The following is a 17,845-nucleotide window of genomic DNA, read 5'->3' on the forward strand; positions in this document are numbered from 1 at the left end:
TTGCTTGAATGACATAGATCATAATAGCAATTTTTATTGGCTATATGCAAAACATTAATACACAATATGGCAAGTAGAATTTACAATTAAGCAAATTAATTTACAGCAAAAGCAAATATCTGATAAGTTCTTTCAGTTTTACAACCCTACGGTCACTCACAAATAAAGTTGCCAATATAATTTAAAGGCTTGCAAATCACCTTTGTTACTTTGTATGGGATCCGTAGTGATGTAGAACACAGTTATTTCTCCACATCCTCGTCTCTGTGTCAAACAGAGGCAAGTACTTTGAGCTCACAGTGCAGGGACCTTATTTGCCCCCATTTGAGAAATATTAGAGTAATTTTGATAAGGACAATGGAAAAAAAAAAACTGTAATCTTCAAGATTAACAAAATTAAAACAGATTCTCTGTAAGCGTAAACTTGTTACAAAACCCATAGCAAGTTTGTACCATGGACTTTTTAACATCTTTTTCTTAAGGACAGTCATCAGTTCATCCGTCTGTCCGTTAACATAGTGCTGGAGCTAAATGGATGTTTCACACTCGTTTTTGTTCTCTTTTTTATCTCCTCACATTTTAGCACCATCAAAAATCATGCCCTCTGTTGAAATGTACACCTCCAATCTAGCTCTTTTCTCTCCCAAACAGGCTTCTCCACACTCGCATTCTATCTTCCTGTGCCCCTTCGTCTCCTCCATCCTTCATTCTGTCTCTCCATCTCTCTGGCAGAAGTGCGCCAGCAGTGTGTCCAGATCTCGCCGGTCGGCGGCTGAGTAAAGGGAGCTTTCTCCCATCATGCTCAGTGCCATGCGTAATGTGGACCAGATGTTGTCTGACATTACAGTGGCTGCTACACCTGGTCCTCGACCCGCGCCTCCCTCTCCATCACCTGCGGCCTGTCGCTGCAGAGAAAGGGCCTCTAGGAAGTGCTCTACTGCCTCCCTGAAAGAGATAAAAAAAAAAGGATGGCATTTATTGTAGCGTTTTAGCTCTTTCTGGCATGTGTACCCTGGTTAAACCTTCTTTTACTAACCTGTGCGCACCCAGATTGACACAGCTGATGCCCAGGTTATATCGGCTACGCACAAATCCAGGCTGTAACTCCAGAGCGCGTCTGTAAGCAGCAACTGCCTCCTCTGATCGGTTCCCGTTAGCAAGAGTCGCTCCCAGCTTGTTCCACAGCAGATAATCCTTCATGTAGGGTTGAGAGAAGGAAGAATGTGAACTAAAATACTGATGAACAATATGTAGAATATAACAGTAGTTATGTTTCCATCCACCTATTTTTATGCGCATTTTGGGATATTGCATTAAAAAAAAACAACAACAACAAAAAAAACGCTAGATGGAAATGCCAAGATGCGCTTAAATTCTAAAAATGCGCATTAAAAAAACTTATGCGCTCAACTAAGTAGGATACATTTCTTGTCCTGTAAGAAAACACGAGCATAAACTACGATGGAAACACTTTTACCGAATAAATTCCTTAATGCGCATCAAAAAAGACATGTGACTTTGCGTTGAGACAGCATAAAGCTGGACCAACCAATGGACCAATCTCATTGCACAGCGTCTGAAATGCAAATTTTGTCATTCTAAAATGTTTGAGCAAAGGCTCGTCAAAGTGCTTTATTATAATTAACTCCTAGAACTGCGTTCCTAAACAGCAGGCTCCGAAAATAAGATAACGTGGCCGCTTTTTGTCTCTGAAGCTCGTAATTTATTGTATACAAAAATATTATATAGCCAACCGTGCCTTCTCCTACTGCAGCAAATTAAATTTTTCTTCATGATATTTAGCGCAAGTTAATCAGGAAGTGATGATTTTGTTCTCTTCAACTCATTAGATGGAAACTGTGCTTTATTCGCAAATGTTTCTTGCGACATTCCAATTTTGCACATAAGTTTAAAGTCTGCATGAACCGGAAGTTGCTGTCGAACTTTATTTCAGTGTAGTGACGTGTTTCCAACTGAAACGGAATATTGAGTAGAGGGCGTGGTTTTATTTTAGTGCTCCTCCTCTCATCTCTCACTCATAGCAACCTAACGGTTGGAGGGGTGTGTTTAAGGATATTCTGCTCAAGCCGTCAAACTGACGTCATCAGAGAAGGAATGCAATTCCAGAGCGGAAGTAAATGTTCAGATTTTGATTAAAAATGACCAAGACAAACAATTTTTTTCAGCAGATTAACCTGCACGGTTTAATTGTTCACATCAAGACTAGCAATGTGCGCTAGTAAGTAAATAAAGTCAATTTTGATTTCATGCGGACTTTAATTTGTAACTTTGGCTGGAAACATAGCTAGTGTGACATACCAAGAACAAAAACTATAAAGATAGCTATATTAATATTTTCATCAACTAGAAAAAAAAACATACTGAGAGTGATTCCACTGATATTGTTCCTCAGTGGGATTATCGTTATAGCTGTGGTGTGGACTTCTCTATTCTCATAGAATTAGAATGTTAAAAAAAAACAACAACAACAAAAAAAACGCTAGATGGAAATGCCAAGATGCGCTTAAATTCTAAAAATGCGCATTAAAAAAACTTATGCGCTCAACTAAGTAGGATACATTTCTTGTCCTGTAAGAAAACACGAGCATAAACTACGATGGAAACACTTTTACCGAATAAATTCCTTAATGCGCATCAAAAAAGACATGTGACTTTGCGTTGAGACAGCATAAAGCTGGACCAACCAATGGACCAATCTCATTGCACAGCGTCTGAAATGCAAATTTTGTCATTCTAAAATGTTTGAGCAAAGGCTCGTCAAAGTGCTTTATTATAATTAACTCCTAGAACTGCGTTCCTAAACAGCAGGCTCCGAAAATAAGATAACGTGGCCGCTTTTTGTCTCTGAAGCTCGTAATTTATTGTATACAAAAATATTATATAGCCAACCGTGCCTTCTCCTACTGCAGCAAATTAAATTTTTCTTCATGATATTTAGCGCAAGTTAATCAGGAAGTGATGATTTTGTTCTCTTCAACTCATTAGATGGAAACTGTGCTTTATTCGCAAATGTTTCTTGCGACATTCCAATTTTGCACATAAGTTTAAAGTCTGCATGAACCGGAAGTTGCTGTCGAACTTTATTTCAGTGTAGTGACGTGTTTCCAACTGAAACGGAATATTGAGTAGAGGGCGTGGTTTTATTTTAGTGCTCCTCCTCTCATCTCTCACTCATAGCAACCTAACGGTTGGAGGGGTGCGTTTAAGGATATTCTGCTCAAGCCGTCAAACTGACGTCATCAGAGAAGGAATGCAATTCCAGAGCGGAAGTAAATGTTCAGATTTTGATTAAAAATGACCAAGACAAACAATTTTTTTCAGCAGATTAACCTGCACGGTTTAATTGTTCACATCAAGACTAGCAATGTGCGCTAGTAAGTAAATAAAGTCAATTTTGATTTCATGCGGACTTTAATTTGTAACTTTGGCTGGAAACATAGCTAGTGTGACATACCAAGAACAAAAACTATAAAGATAGCTATATTAATATTTTCATCAACTAGAAAAAAAAACATACTGAGAGTGATTCCACTGATATTGTTCCTCAGTGGGATTATCGTTATAGCTGTGGTGTGGACTTCTCTATTCTCATAGAATTAGAATGATTATTAAAACTATATTTTTTTAGTTTTAACTTGCTTGATGTAACAGTCTTAAGTGTGAAAGAACCAACCTGTGGCATCACAGACAGGGCGGCAGAGAAGCAGTCCACAGCCTTGTCATACTCTCTGCTCAGGTTGAAGAGGACGCCCAGACCACACTGCAGCTCAGGGTCCACCTGTGTGGGGTCAGTGGCCGCTGCACTCAAAAACAACGTCTGCACTTCATTGAACAGTGCCCTAGAAGGAAGAACAACAAGTGAATGAATGGATTAGCCTATTACTTAAAAGGGATAGGGACAATTTAAGGACACTTTTTTGTCGTTATTGATCTTGAGGGACCACATCCTTATACACTTAAAGTACTTGGAGAAGAGCAGCAAGAAAATTCTTCAAAAATTCTGATGAGCTGCTGCTCCCCGCCCCCTTTTCCAGAATTGAGCTGCGCCATTACAGCTCGTACCTGCTAAAAACATCTGTTTTGGTTCTGTTTATCGCGCTGAAATCATGCGTTTTAAACCATATGGGTTTAAACTTCTGATAGACGGTTTTCTGAGAGCACACATCCGAAGCACACGGACAGAAAGCGGCTGTCACAGCATGTGAGTACTAAACTAAGTTCTTTTGTGCTCCACAGAAAAAAAAAAACAATCATGTTGTTTTTGAATGACATGGTGAGTAGAATTTATTTTGAAAAATATTTTTTAATTAAAGAAAGACAGTGCATAATCATTCCTGAGTCATACAAAAATGTATTTTAATATCTGCACTCTCAACTGATTAAAACAGAGCATATGCAGTTACTCACAATGCTGTCTGCAGATTGAACTCCACACCTGTGTTTGCGCAAGATTGTGTATTTTTAGAGCACTGCCCGCTTATGATTGGTGACAAATGTAAATCTGTTGCTTGGTTACAACGCCCTGTCCAGTCACTTATGCATGTCTCACATTAATGTAAAAGAGGCATTAAAAACAGGCTGCTTCCACGTCTGATCAGTACACAGTGTTGCACAATCATAAAAACGGTTTAAAAAGGAATTCTGGGATCAATACAAGTTAAAGTCTTTGGTAAAATAATTCTGACTCGTCCCTCAATGTTACAGTGACACTTACACTGTGTCCTAACCATTTGTCCACCCACACTAAATGCAAAAATGTTGCCTTCTATTTTCATAATTTCCATGATGCTTCTCCATACTGCATTTTTTTATGATTCTCCCTAATTTTTGTCATATAATATCCAATATTTTTCAAGTTCCACATAAATACTTTCAGGAATAAACAAAAATGTAATCCTTTGATGGTAAAGCTTAATTTTCAGCATCATTACTCCAGTCTTTAGTGTCACATGATCCTTCAGAAATCATTCTAATATGTTGATTGGGTGTTCAAGAAACATTTCTTACTATTATCAATGTTGAAAACAGTAGTGCTGCTTAATATATTTTTGTGAAAACTGTGATACATTTTTTTGGGATTCTTCAATGAATGGAAAGTTCAAAAGAACAGCAATTATTTTAAACGAATCTTCTGTAACTTCATAAATGTATTTTCAATCATTTTATGTAGTTAATTGCAACCTTGCTGGAAAAAAAGTTTGAATGTCTTTAAAAAAAAAATCTTAATGACTCCAAGCCATAATTCAGTCAATGAGATTTCAGTGTGGTGTGTCTGGTGCAACCAACAAAATGTAGTGTCACTCATCATGCAGTGTACTTGTTTTTTCACAGCATTGAGGAAACCTCTTACTCTGGCAGAAGGGATCCAAATCTCTCCCTCTCTTTCTCCCTCTCCCTCACACTCTCCTGCTCCTTCTCTCGTTCATGCTGCTCGAGGACATGCCGGTATTTAGGGTTGTGCCTCAACCAATCACGGAGCGTCTCGCAGGCCTGTCTGTGCAGTGACTCATTGGTGAAGCTCACAGCTAAAGCCATGAGAGCCGTCAGATTGTCCTTTTTCAGCTCAATACATCTAAAAACAATTGAGACTTGAATTTAAAAAAGGTGAAAGCGGTATTTTACTAAATCAGATTTTTCATAGAGAACTTAATTGCTGTGCACAGTAAGGTTGCGGTTATACTTCTCACCTGCGGAGGGCACTGATAGCTGCAAACTCTTGCTCGTTCTCTGCCTGGCAGGTGCCCAGATATTGCCAAGCCTGCAGCATCATCACACACAGTCAGCATTTCACAAAGACAAACAAGAAAGAAGAACACTGTTAGAATCCCTTGAGACAAAATGTATCATCAGTTTTTGGATGCCGGGATTATACGTATGAAGCTCTGACCAGCTGGTTTTCTGGCTCTCTCTGAACCGCGCTCTCAAAGAGACGGACAGCTCCAGGAATGTCCCCCGCCTCCATCCTCTTCACACCCTCAGCAAACGGATCATCATGGGACAGGTAGGGGTTGTCTTCTTCAAACTGATATCCCTAGGAGAAAAGTAAAGGCATATTCACAGTAAGTTTTATGGTATATAAAACATTAAAGGAGACATATTATGCCCCTTTTTACAATATGTAATATAAGTCTCTGGTGTCCCCAGAATGTGTCTGTGAAGTTTCAGCTCAAAATACTCCACAGATCATTTATTATATCATTTTGAAAATGCCTATTTTGAGTGGAAGCAGAAACACGCTGTTTTTCGGGCCTGTCTCTTTAAATGCAAATGAGCTGATGCTCCCCGTCCCCTTTTCCAGAATAGAGCTGCGCTATTACAGCTCGTACCTGCTAAAAAACATCTGTTTTGGTTCTGTTTATCGCGCTGAAATCATGCGTTTTAAACCTTAAAAGTTTAAACTTCTGATATACGGTTTTCTGAGAGCACACATCCGAAGCACACGGTTCCGGGCGGATGACATATGAGGTCAGCTTTCGCATGCGCCGCTCAGAAGTGACGAACGTGGAAGCGCAGCGGAGAGATCAAAACAAAACAACTGTCAAGAATTAGAAGTACAAAACGACGTGGTTTTGCACAGCTTGTCAGTGAACAACGGCTATGCGTGTAAACTTACAGATTAAGGGGCGGTAATATTATAATGAGATCCCTCCAAGATAATGAGACGTCACCAAGGGAGCGAAATCAGACGCACTCGTTTTCTCAGATGGCAGCCTACTTTTTATTTTTGGGTGAACTAACCCTTTAAAACCTGGAAAAGTCCAATTTTCATGATATGTCACCTTTAAAGTAAATGTTCACAAATCATTTTTCCTCACAATTTTTTTTTTTTTATCTTTCTGAAAAACTTTATATTTGGGGTGCGCCGATCCGATATTCAGTATCGCTCCAATACTGCCACTTTCTGCTGGATCGGGGTATTGGTCAGACGAAACGATCCAAATCCGATATTGTGCATATACTATTCTATGTTTGTTAACCCCCACGAAAGGCACAAAAACATTATAAAGCACCATAAAGTTTCCGTGCATTATATTTCAAGTGTTTTGAGACCGTTCCATAGTTTAATGTGAGGTACAGATGAATATTTAAGTCGTTAAATTAAAGTTCTCGTAAACTCTTCTCTGCGCTGCGGCTGTCTGTCATCCTCATTCAGCATTCAAACTGCGTGTCGTGTTCGGTTACGACAGTTAAGATGACGAAACTCTCTCTAAGATGATACAATGTTCCTATTATTATACTTGATATGTAGATAAACATCAGTGGTTTTGCATAAAAGTACTTTACATTGCTGGAGTTTAGTGCTAATTCTAAATCATGTTACTTTCTACCGGGTGTCTGTTATAGAGATCACTACACTGGAGTAGAGAGCACTATGAATTGTATGAAATTGAAACTATGAAATTTAAAACTGTTCAAAGAAAAGGTGCAATAAACTATCGCACAGATATAATACACTACGCATCAATGTCTCTTCCCTTTGTGCTTTGAACTTTTCTATGCGGAGCCGGAGCGCTGCTGCGCGCTGTGACTCCGTGTTGCTTCAAGCGCATCATTCTACGCACAGGATGCGCATAAGCGCTTTGTGCCGCTCCGTATAGGAGCCTTTCATGTTATAATACTTTTGCGCAATGAAGGATTGTTAATAGCCTTTCTTGTTCTGTCTTATCTATATGTTGCTGCATCATTACTGTGCTATAAATGTAAAATAAATGTTTTTAATTTATTGCATATATTTATAATTATATTTACTTGTTTTTCATGAATGTATTTTACAATACAAAGAGCAATGTGTAACATTTTACCAGATTACACCCATTTACTTTTATTTTTCCCCCCCACTAAATGTTTTTTCTCTAAATGTTTAGATTTTATAAAATTATTGTGAGTAACTTTTGCTGCTGAATTATCCACTAACCTAGATTAAGATATTTTTTTCATAGATTATGATTATATATTTTTTAATTTGTTATTTTTCTTTATAATGAAGTTGTCTATATTTAGTAGATTGTGTGTAATACACAAAAGAGTGATGATCAGTGCTATAAATGTAAAATAAATGTTTTTAATTTATTGCATATATTTATAATTATATTTACTTGTTTTTCATGAATGTATTTTACAATACAAAGAGCAATGTGTAACATTTTACCAGATTACACCTATTTACTTTTATTTTTCGCCCACTAAATAATGTTTTTTCTCTAAATGTTTAGATTTTATAAAATTATTGTGAGTAACTTTTGCTGCTGAATTATCCACTAACCTAGATTAAGATATTTTTTTCATAGATTATGATTATATATTTTTTAATTTGTTATTTTTCTTTATAATGAAGTTGTCTATATTTAGTAGATTGTATGTAATACACAAAAGAGTGATGATCAGGTCAACATACACTGAGGTATAGAAAAAGAAAAAAAAACTGTGCTGGTATCGGATCGGTATCGGCCGATACTCAGAACTTTTGGTATCGGATCGGGATCGGTTCTGAAAAAATGGTATCGTGCCACCCCTAATTTATATACCTGTAAATGAATTATACTACCATTCAGAATTTCAGTAAGATTTTTTTCTTTGGAGAGAGAAAAAAAAGAGTTTTATTCAGCAAGGATTCATTCAAATATAATTCATAAACAATTATAATGTTACAAAAGATTTATATTTTAAATAAATGCTGTTATTTTGACTGTTCAATTTATTAAAGAATGTTTAAAAAAAACATGGTTTCCACAAAAATATTAAGCAGAACAACTGTTTTCAACACTGATAATAATAAAGAATGTTTCTTGAGCACCAAATCAGCATATTAGAATGATTTCTTTAAAAAAAAAAACAACAACATGACACTGAGGACTGGAGTAACTGCTGGTGTAAATTCAGATTTGACACGTCACAGGAAATTTTTAAATATAATAAAATAGAAAACAGTTATTTTAATTTATAATTTGTCATAATTTGATCAAATAATTGCACCCTGGTAAGCACAGAGACATCTTTCATAAACATAAAAAACAGTAGTGTTTTTGGACTCTACTTTGAACAGTAGTGTTTTTGGACTCTGAACAATACAAAAATATATACTTAAGAAAATTAAAATTTGTCGAAAGTTTTTTGTGCAGAAAATGTACACAAATTAAAATTCAAGTATGAAAAGAGTGGATATATAGCATGCAACATTTAACATGTTCTTCTGAATATCATCCACAGGTAACATCGTGATTTGAGAGTGTGATATTGCTTTTAAACAACAGTTCAATAAATTAGTAGTTTTTGTTTTATTTTTACTCCACCAATGAAAATAGTTCCAAGTGAAGCCAAAGCAGAATCAAAGTCCGGAACTAACTGTTGTATAAACTGTAATAAAGTACGGACTAGAGCCTTTTAATTAAGTGGAAGTGTCCATGCTGTAAATGGGCACAGATGTACAATATCCAGATACCTTGTCATAAGAGCTGCTGAGCATCTGGTCGAAATCTGAGAGCCAAGGGTGAGCTTCAGCATCCCTCTTCTCCATTTCCTCCCACTCCTGCTGGAGTTTCTCCCAGAAATCAACATCACTCTGAACTCACACACACACAACACACAAGCACCAGTGAATGCAACAGTATCACACTAAAGTTCATGTAAACATGTGCAAGTGTTTAGTCTGTCTCACCTCGACCGCCGCTTTGGCCTGCTGGAAGTCTGGCCCGTAAGCAGTGAGTTCATCTACCCAAGATTCTGCAGACTCTGCCGAAACCTAACGAGCACAGCGACATGCCAGGCTGTTAGCAGCCTCGAGAACACATCACAGAGCCTGCAAATGCTTAAACACTACTCAGCCGAAGGGGAAAAAAACACATACTGTGATGAATGAGAGTGCGGGAATAAAGAAAGGATGTAATGGAAAATGAAAAAGAGGGTTTGGGAAACCGACAGAAGAAGAAAAAAATCTCACCCTCATTCATCCATCTTTCCTTTCCTCTCTACTTTAAAAATAGCAAGCAATGCTCAGTGTACCTTCACTACTGCAGGAAGTCAAAGTGGTTTCAGTAGCTGGGCACAAATGAAAAGCAGTGTGAGCAGGGCATTAGCTCTACAGGCCTGGTGTCTTGCAGCGATAATTACGTTAAAAGCGCTATTAAATTAATCTTATTAAGTTTGCTCTCTTTAAGGCAAAAAAGGTTTGGTCAGCAGGGGCTAGTTAACATAACGAAAATGACAAGCTTAAAATCACAGACAGAACAGAAATCGCAGGACTACTGCATCACTGTTGCCAGATGATCAGGGTCCTACCTGCCTGACGATAGTAGCCCAATGCTCTGCCTGTTTAGCTTTCATTTTGTCATTCTTCACTTTGCCCTCTCGAGTTTCCACTTGCACAGTCCCTTCCCCTGATTCCAGGAACTGGGCAGCCAGTATGGGACAGAGGGTACAGGGAGGGGTATTTATGTGTTTGGTGTGAGATTGTTAAGGATAGTAGGGAAATTTAGGTATGGATGGAGGTTAAAAGGTATCAAGATGGGATCAAAAGGGATTAAAAGATGTCACGATGACCAACCACGACAAAAGGAAGAAGGAAATATCACAATTAAACTATTGCTTTTTTGAACCATAAGATAAAAAAAATAGTTTTTAGAAACGGGCCAGTTTTCAAGCATAGTGTAGTAGACCGAGTCCTGGAGAATTGTAATTTTTCCTTTGAAAAAACTTGGCTTGACCTACAGTGGGGTCTAAACGTCTGAGACCACTAGCAAATTTTAATACATATTTATATGAACAGGGTAACATTTGAGCAAACTCTATGACTTAGAAATATTTCTTCATAATTTTACATCATAATGCTTTGCAATAAACTGTATCAAACTGTAATATTTTAACTGTAGGTTTAAAAATGTTTATAAAAATACTAAACATTTATATAATAAAATATTAAAATTAAATAGATTGAAGTTTTAAAAATTATACTCCAGTTCAAAAGTTTGGGGTCAGTTTTTTTTTTTTGAATGAAGTCTTATATGTTCAACAAGGCTGCAATTATTTAATCAAAAATACAGTAAAAACAGTAATATTGTGAAATATTATTACAAGTTAAAATAACAATCATAAATACATTTTATAATAAATAAATAAATACATTATAATTGTAATTTATTCCTGTGATGCAAAGCTGACTTTTCAGCAGACATTACTAAGGACTTCAGTGTCACATGATCCTTCAGAAATCATTCTAATATATTGCTTTGCTGCTCAAGAAACATTTCCTGTTGTTGGTAATGTTTAAAACAGTTTTGCTGACTAATATTTTTGCGGAAATGGTGATTGTTTTTTTTTCAGGACTCTTCGATGAATAGGAAGTTAAAAGGATCTTTAAGGAGCTAAAAAAAATATTTTGCAACATTATAAATATATATTGTAACATTTGATAAATGTAATGAATCTTTGGTGAATTTCTTATTTATTAATATTAACCAAATTAATATAATATAATATATCTCAGACCCCACTATATATACAGAATCCAGTCTCTACAACAAATTAAGCTATCCAAAACTGTATTTCTCATGAGTAATTATTTAAAACCCAGCAGCGCACAGTGCAAGGATTTACAGTACGCTGTGTAGTTATGGCTAATTTTGCCAAGCAGCTTGAGAAGAGCCAAGATGTCTGCCAAGGGGCTGCAGTGTCACCCTTCACAGTGTTTCCTCTACGGCAGGAGCTGGGAAGGGCTCGTACCTGGTTAATGCTGGAGGCCCAGTGCTGTGCCTCCTTGGCCTGTGCATTATCAGTGTTCTCTTTTCCTGCTCTGTCCTCCACAGTCACACTGCCCTCGCCAATCTGCCTAATGAACTGCAGGAACTACACAATAACAACAACAACAACAACAACAGCTATTATCTACTGCTAACAGGAAACACATTGGCGATGAACACACACACACACACAAACACAAGTCCACCAGTGGTTTCTTCTTGACAGTTATGGTCAGACACAAGTAGACCACAATGAGGAAGGAATAACGGCCAAAGGCATAACGTATCCCAAATTATATGATGAAGCATGAGCAGAGTTAAATGAAAGAGAGAAATATGAGCAAGTAAGGAAATGCCCATGAAAACAAGATCAATGTCACATCACTTTATTATCTACCACAAGTCAAAAGTGAACCTAAACAGGTTAATGTATTACTTTAACCTTTCTAAAAGTAACCCAGAAGTGCATACTGGGATGTAACAAGATCCCGTGAGACAACATTAACAGTTTTAGCATCTCTTAAAGGAATAGTTCACCCAAAAGTGAAAATTTGCGCAATTTACTCATCCTTACACCATCCAAGATGAGATGAGTTTATTCCTTTATCAGTAAAGATTTTAAGAAATGTAGCATTACATCACTTGCTCACCAATTGATCCTCTGCAGTGAATGGGTGCCGTCAGAACAGGAGTCCAAACAGCTGATAAAAACATTACAATAATCCACAAGTAATCAACATGACTCCAGTCCATCAATTAACATCTCATAAAGTGAAAATCTGATCATTATGACGATATTAAACTTCAACACTGTTTACGGCTAAAATACATTCATAAATCTCCATGTCTCCAATCTAGACAGTAATTGATAGACTGGAGTCACATGGAAATAACTGTGGATTTTTGTGATGTTTTTGTCAGCTGTTTGGTTCCAATTCTGACATCACCCATTCACTGCACCCATGCTAAATATCCAAAATCTGTTCCGATGAAGAAACAAACTCAGCTACATCTCAGATGGCCTGAGGGTGAGTAAATTGTCAGCAAACCTTCATTTTTGGGTGAACTTTAAGTGATCCCTTGTGACAAATAAATTCTGTGATGTGGCATTGATGAAAGCAGAGCAAACTTTAGTCAAAAAAATCATATTTTTTATAAAATTACATTAAAGTCTCAGTGTTGCTTCATTTAATACAGCAGTATGTCATGAGAGGCCATGTTTTACAGTGATTTTACCAATGTGGACTGTCAAAAACCCTTTTACTGCAACTCTTAGATTTAAGTAGCTTGCTGCTTTTATAAGAATCGAAGTAACAGCACTACGATCAAAGACACCAATGTTTCATAAATAGTTACAGAATAAACTATTCTTCTTCAAAGTAATAGAATTCATTATACCCATTTGCAGGTGGACAAGTAACATGGCAAACTGGCACAAAACATAGAAAGGACTATTCATTTTAAAACCGAGTATTAATTTAGAAGCTGAACTATCGGTTTACAATTTGTGCTTTAGGTGCAATATCTGTATGCTTGTTTAATGTATCTCTGCATATGGTGACTTTGACTAAAGTGTTTCGGGTGCAGCTCAAAGACCAGTTAAACCCTTAAACCCTCCTCTTACTCTCACCTCTGTGTTCTGTAGTTTAGGGTCATCCACTTTGGCAAGGAGTTCATTTGCTGTTTGCCGTAGTTCTTCACCTGACTGGTATTCTTGTGTCCTGATAGGATAATAAAAAATATTAAAGCAAGGATATAGTGACTGTACCAAATTGTTTTAACATGTCATATCTTTCACTGCATCTTCAAAATTACAGCAAAAACACTCCAATCTTTGTCAACGAAGCTCTAGCTTTTCCCTTTACGGCCATTTTAATCAAATAAATGCAGTTTTTCTGAGCACAAGAGACTTCAAAAGCACTAAAAATACCAAGTTACTGAAGTCACTACCCCAAACAGTAGTGTATATTGCTATTATGACAAGTCTCTCTATATTATTCTTCTAAGATACATAAAATACCATTCTTTGTCCTGTTCTCTTTCTCCCAAATCTCCCAGCCATAACTTCTCCTCTGATTGCTCCAGGTACTCCTCTGCCCAGCGGCCAGGGTCTATAAGACAGGAGGAAGGGAATTGAATAGTGGAGGTTTAATAGAAGATGACAAAGAGTGAAGCTGTGAAGAATGAAAGGATGGCTGGGCAAAGACAAGTGAAGAATCATCAGCTCCACCAAATGACATCCAATGGCTTCTAACGACATTATAATAAACCTAATGGCATCCAAAATTAGAAAGGATCAAATCGGGGCTAAAATAGCATATATTAAATATATATTAACCTGCCACTTCATTGATGAATTCTCTGGTCCAATCAGCATCAGCTGGATCCAGACCAGCTTGTCCAGAAGAAGAGGCGGAGTCAGCACTAGACAGGAACTCTGCCGCCCAATCTCCAGACAGCGCCAGAGCAGCCACGTCAGGAGCTGGGAAACGAAAACTTATTGTTATAACACACAGAAGAGTGTTAAAATCGGACTGTATGTGTGTTTGTGCAGTCTACCTCTCTGTGGAGCCTGTCTGTAGCTCTGTTGATCTATCTGCTGCATTTCCTCCAGCAGTTGACCCATATCAAAACTGTGAGGAGGTCGTTGTGGGGCCTGTAGAAACTCACTGACAAGCTGCATTTCAAAACAACAGGATGTCATTACAGTAAGAACAGAGAACATGATCACAGACGATTTGGCAAACTCATCAGGTCTATAAAATATTGAAATATCCAAAAGACCACACACCTCCTCTTCAGTGGCTATTTCAATTGGAGTAGGAGGAATCTGTGTGGGGGGGAGAAGCTTTTTATTATTAATTTCATTGTATTTTTATATTTTTAGGGTGAAACTAACAACTATTTGTCAATCTATTAATCTATTTATTTATTTAGTTTTTATTAGATGATTTATTTAACTATTCTTTTATTCCAATTAATTATTTTTTTTTTTTTCTAACTTACCAATAAATGATAACCATAACTTTGAAGAACAGTGTGATCACATTCCATGCAAATCACCGTATTTGCCTTACAGACAATGACGTGTAATTCCAGCCCTAAATATTTTGTCATGGTAACAACAAAGAAAATGACCAGTAACTTACGGTGGGTGTTGATCGGTGTCTCCAAGCCCCTCCCTCTTGGGTCATGTGACCTGTCAGTTTCATGAGGGGATTGGCTCCCCCACATTCCGCCTCCACTAACTCCCGCATCGCCATGGCAAAACAACGTCAAGCTGGATCAAACTAACACCTTGAGATATCTACAGGTAAATATAATATCATCATTGAATGGTATGTTATTATAAAATTGACAGCAGTGAAGTGGTTAAGGGTTCTTAATCTTTTGATGCCCCCCGTTGTCTAAAACAACATTTGAAGGCCCCCCAGCCCTAGTTTTGTTTTCAAAACGTATTTTAATCTCTATAGGCTGAAATACACTACATGACTTTTAAAATCTGAACAGATTTTAAAACACTAGGTGTCATACACTTGCTTACTTTGTAAATAGTTACAGAAGAAAAACTGGGTATCATTCACAAAGCGACTGAGGGTCACACATTACCAGACTTTCAAATCGATCACAACAAACGCAAAAATATATGCTTTGTTGCTAGGAGATGTGTGACAAAAGAACAATACATGTTGTAAAATTGGCTCAAAAATATCAAACATGTTTATACTCCAATGAAATCACAGTCTGAGGCTAAAATAATCTGAGACTGTGACTATCATAGACTACGCGATTTCATGAGTGTCTCTGGCTGTCAGCAACTAACATCAACTTCTCCAGACTGTAAATCAGTGCAAAAATCTGGGTTTAAAAAAAGCCAATGAGTTTACATGATTCTTCCAGTTTTTCATGATTTTCTGGATAAAGATTAAGGAAAAGTATTTGTAGGGAAAAAAAACTACAATTTCTACCCAATAAAATTGTATATTCATTATAAAAATACCCACTTTATTAATTTACATGACTTTTCTGGTCTAGAAATTACACTTTTAACTTTTGTTTAGATTTTGTTTTCTTATTTAATGATTGTTTTGTCTTAATTTAAAACATTAAGTCATTTTAAAGGTATAGTTGACCCTAAAATGAAAAATCTGTCATTATTTACACACCTTCAAGTTGCTCCAAACCTGTTTTTTATACTTCTGTTCAAACACAAAAGAAGGTATTTTGAAGAATGTTGATAACCAAACAGTTGACGATAGCTATCGACTTCCATAGTATTTTTTTTTCCCATACTATATTTGGAAGTCACTGGCTACCATAAACTGTTTGATTACAAACATTCTTCTGTGTTCAACAGAAGAAAGAAATATATACAGGTTTGGAACAACTTGAGTGAAAGTAAATGATTTTTGGGTAAGTAAGGGCCCCTAGTGAGTCCCCGACCCCCAGGTGACCAGAATTTGTAGCCCCTAATAACACAGAAAGGTACCAGAATCACCATAGTGCCCCTGAGAGTGACATCCGTGGCTTCTTTTACACATCTTAGTCTATTTATACCAATAAAAATCATAACATATAAACAACCTATAACAATTATTGTAAACAATTTCATCTCTGGAAGTGGTTTGGAAGAATATCTTGAGTCCTATGTTACCATACCTGCCACAAACAAAAGCGTCTCCAGCCTGAACAGGGACTGAGAGACAATGAATCATCGGCTTGAGATAAATCCTGAGCTACCTTTCCACTGGCATAAACATATGTTCCATCAGTTTATCCAGACTAGAAGGATTACACAGATTTCATTGTTCCTAAAAACAGCTATTAACAATTAACCAAGACTGCATGTGAACAAGCAGCCCTGGTTTACCTTGCTGTCGTTTCGCAATAATCCCAAAACAATCTGCTTCCTTCATGTATTTGTCACACTTGATGAAAAATCAATGAGACAAACAAGAGGGTTTGTGCTATGAATGACCACCGGTTGAATTGCTCATCAGATAACTCAAATTCTAGCACAAAAACTGCATGTCAGACATACTGTACACTTCTGCTTCGAGCCTGACTCTTGTCTGCTGTCAGTTTGGCTTCAGCACAGGAACATTAAGTGCAAGTGTGACTTTCCTCAAATGTAAATGGCAGTTGCACATCCCAACATAGTGTAACAGACAGTAACCGGTTAACGTTAGCTATTCACAGCCGTTTTTGTGCTGCAGACTTGAATCATAACAATGAAGCTAGCAGGTCAACTAAGTCAAATATGCTGCAGACAGTTAGCTTACAAGCTAAATAAACTCATCTCACCTGCAGAGGCTATGTTGTCACCTCTCGTTCTCCTTTTATCCCGAGAGTAATGGAGTTTAGACAAAGACAAAACACAACCGAGCGTAGCGGGCCCTAAAGAGACAGCTGATGTTAACGGGCCTGTGGTTGTCGGTGCCTGACTGGTAAATGTGGCGCTGGTGACCGTCCTGTCTTTATTTACCTTCCCCGTGTGGCCCACTGAAACAGGAGCGAACCAGCCACACAAACCCTACACGCTACGCTCCGGCTATTCACAAACGCGATTTGCGTAAAGATCAACCGTAAACAGCGCTTTAAACTGTGCTGAGCATCACGACGGATGGAGCGAGATTTACGATGAAGTTACGTAAAATTCCTAAAGTAATAGGAAAAGGATTAGGATTTTGTATAATGAGCAGTAATTTTAAATCCTGTTGTGCAGTATCTTTTTAGCTCTGTAATTTAAAAAAAAAAACGATTATGCATGTGTAATTTAGGGGCGTATTGCTATAAACGTGTACCGAAAAAGAAATGCTCTGTTCAAACTCAAGGACCTAAACTTTATTCATCTATAGCATACAGTGGCAATAAATATGATGCCCAACAGGATGGAAATAAACAGGTTAGTTGCAATTTTAGCAGTATTGTTAAGAATTCTGATATGTGAGAGACCCTTAACCCTTAAATTTGTAATAGTTATAATAAAATATTGATTGATTGGTTGTAAAAATTATTTTCTAATCATTTCTTTTTTTTTTGTTGTTGTTGCAAAAATGGCGACATCTGCTAATACTACAGTAGTTGGTTTA

General features: G+C 37.2%; 1 protein-coding gene across 3 annotated transcripts; it reads right to left on the bottom strand.

Moving 5' to 3' along the window:
* Positions 1-515: 515 nt before the first annotated feature.
* Positions 516-17,349, bottom strand: LOC107700196 (peroxisomal targeting signal 1 receptor-like). 3 transcript variants are annotated; one of them, XM_016501769.1, is made up of 17 exons: positions 17,058-17,349; positions 14,903-15,060; positions 14,545-14,583; positions 14,313-14,430; positions 14,092-14,235; positions 13,774-13,864; positions 13,384-13,474; positions 11,737-11,859; positions 10,297-10,407; positions 9,677-9,760; positions 9,461-9,580; positions 5,909-6,052; positions 5,709-5,779; positions 5,372-5,593; positions 3,695-3,860; positions 1,037-1,194; positions 516-945 (listed from the first exon to the last, which is right to left on the bottom strand). In XM_016501769.1, the coding sequence occupies exons 2-17, from the start codon at positions 15,014-15,016 to the stop codon at positions 705-707; spliced, it is 2,037 nt and encodes a 678-aa protein (XP_016357255.1). In that variant the 5' UTR covers positions 15,017-15,060; positions 17,058-17,349; the 3' UTR covers positions 516-704. The 3 variants fall into 3 exon arrangements, with proteins under 3 accessions (XP_016357255.1, XP_016357256.1, XP_016357257.1); XM_016501770.1 differs by lacking the exon at positions 10,297-10,407; XM_016501771.1 differs by lacking the exons at positions 10,297-10,407; positions 11,737-11,859 and having other exon boundaries at positions 17,058-17,348.
* Positions 17,350-17,845: the final 496 nt, after the last annotated feature.

This window comes from Sinocyclocheilus anshuiensis, unplaced genomic scaffold (assembly GCF_001515605.1).
Source record: "Sinocyclocheilus anshuiensis isolate Anshui unplaced genomic scaffold, SAMN03320099.WGS_v1.1 scaffold955, whole genome shotgun sequence".
Classification (NCBI taxonomy): Eukaryota; Metazoa; Chordata; class Actinopteri; order Cypriniformes; family Cyprinidae; genus Sinocyclocheilus; species Sinocyclocheilus anshuiensis.

What these genes read in the sequence shown, in the direction of transcription:
- LOC107700196 (XM_016501769.1), bottom strand. Translation starts at nt 15,016, where the DNA reads ATGGCGATGCGGGAGTTAGTGGAGGCGGAATGTGGGGGAGCCAATCCC. An exon ending in AGGCCAAAGCGGCGGTCGAG is followed by an intron (nt 9,581 to 9,676) that starts GTGAGACAGACT and finishes GTGTGAGTTCAG; the next exon opens with AGTGATGTTGATTTCTGGGA. An exon ending in TTTGGATCCCTTCTGCCAGA is followed by an intron (nt 3,861 to 5,371) that starts GTAAGAGGTTTC and finishes TCTTCCTTCTAG; the next exon opens with GGCACTGTTCAATGAAGTGC.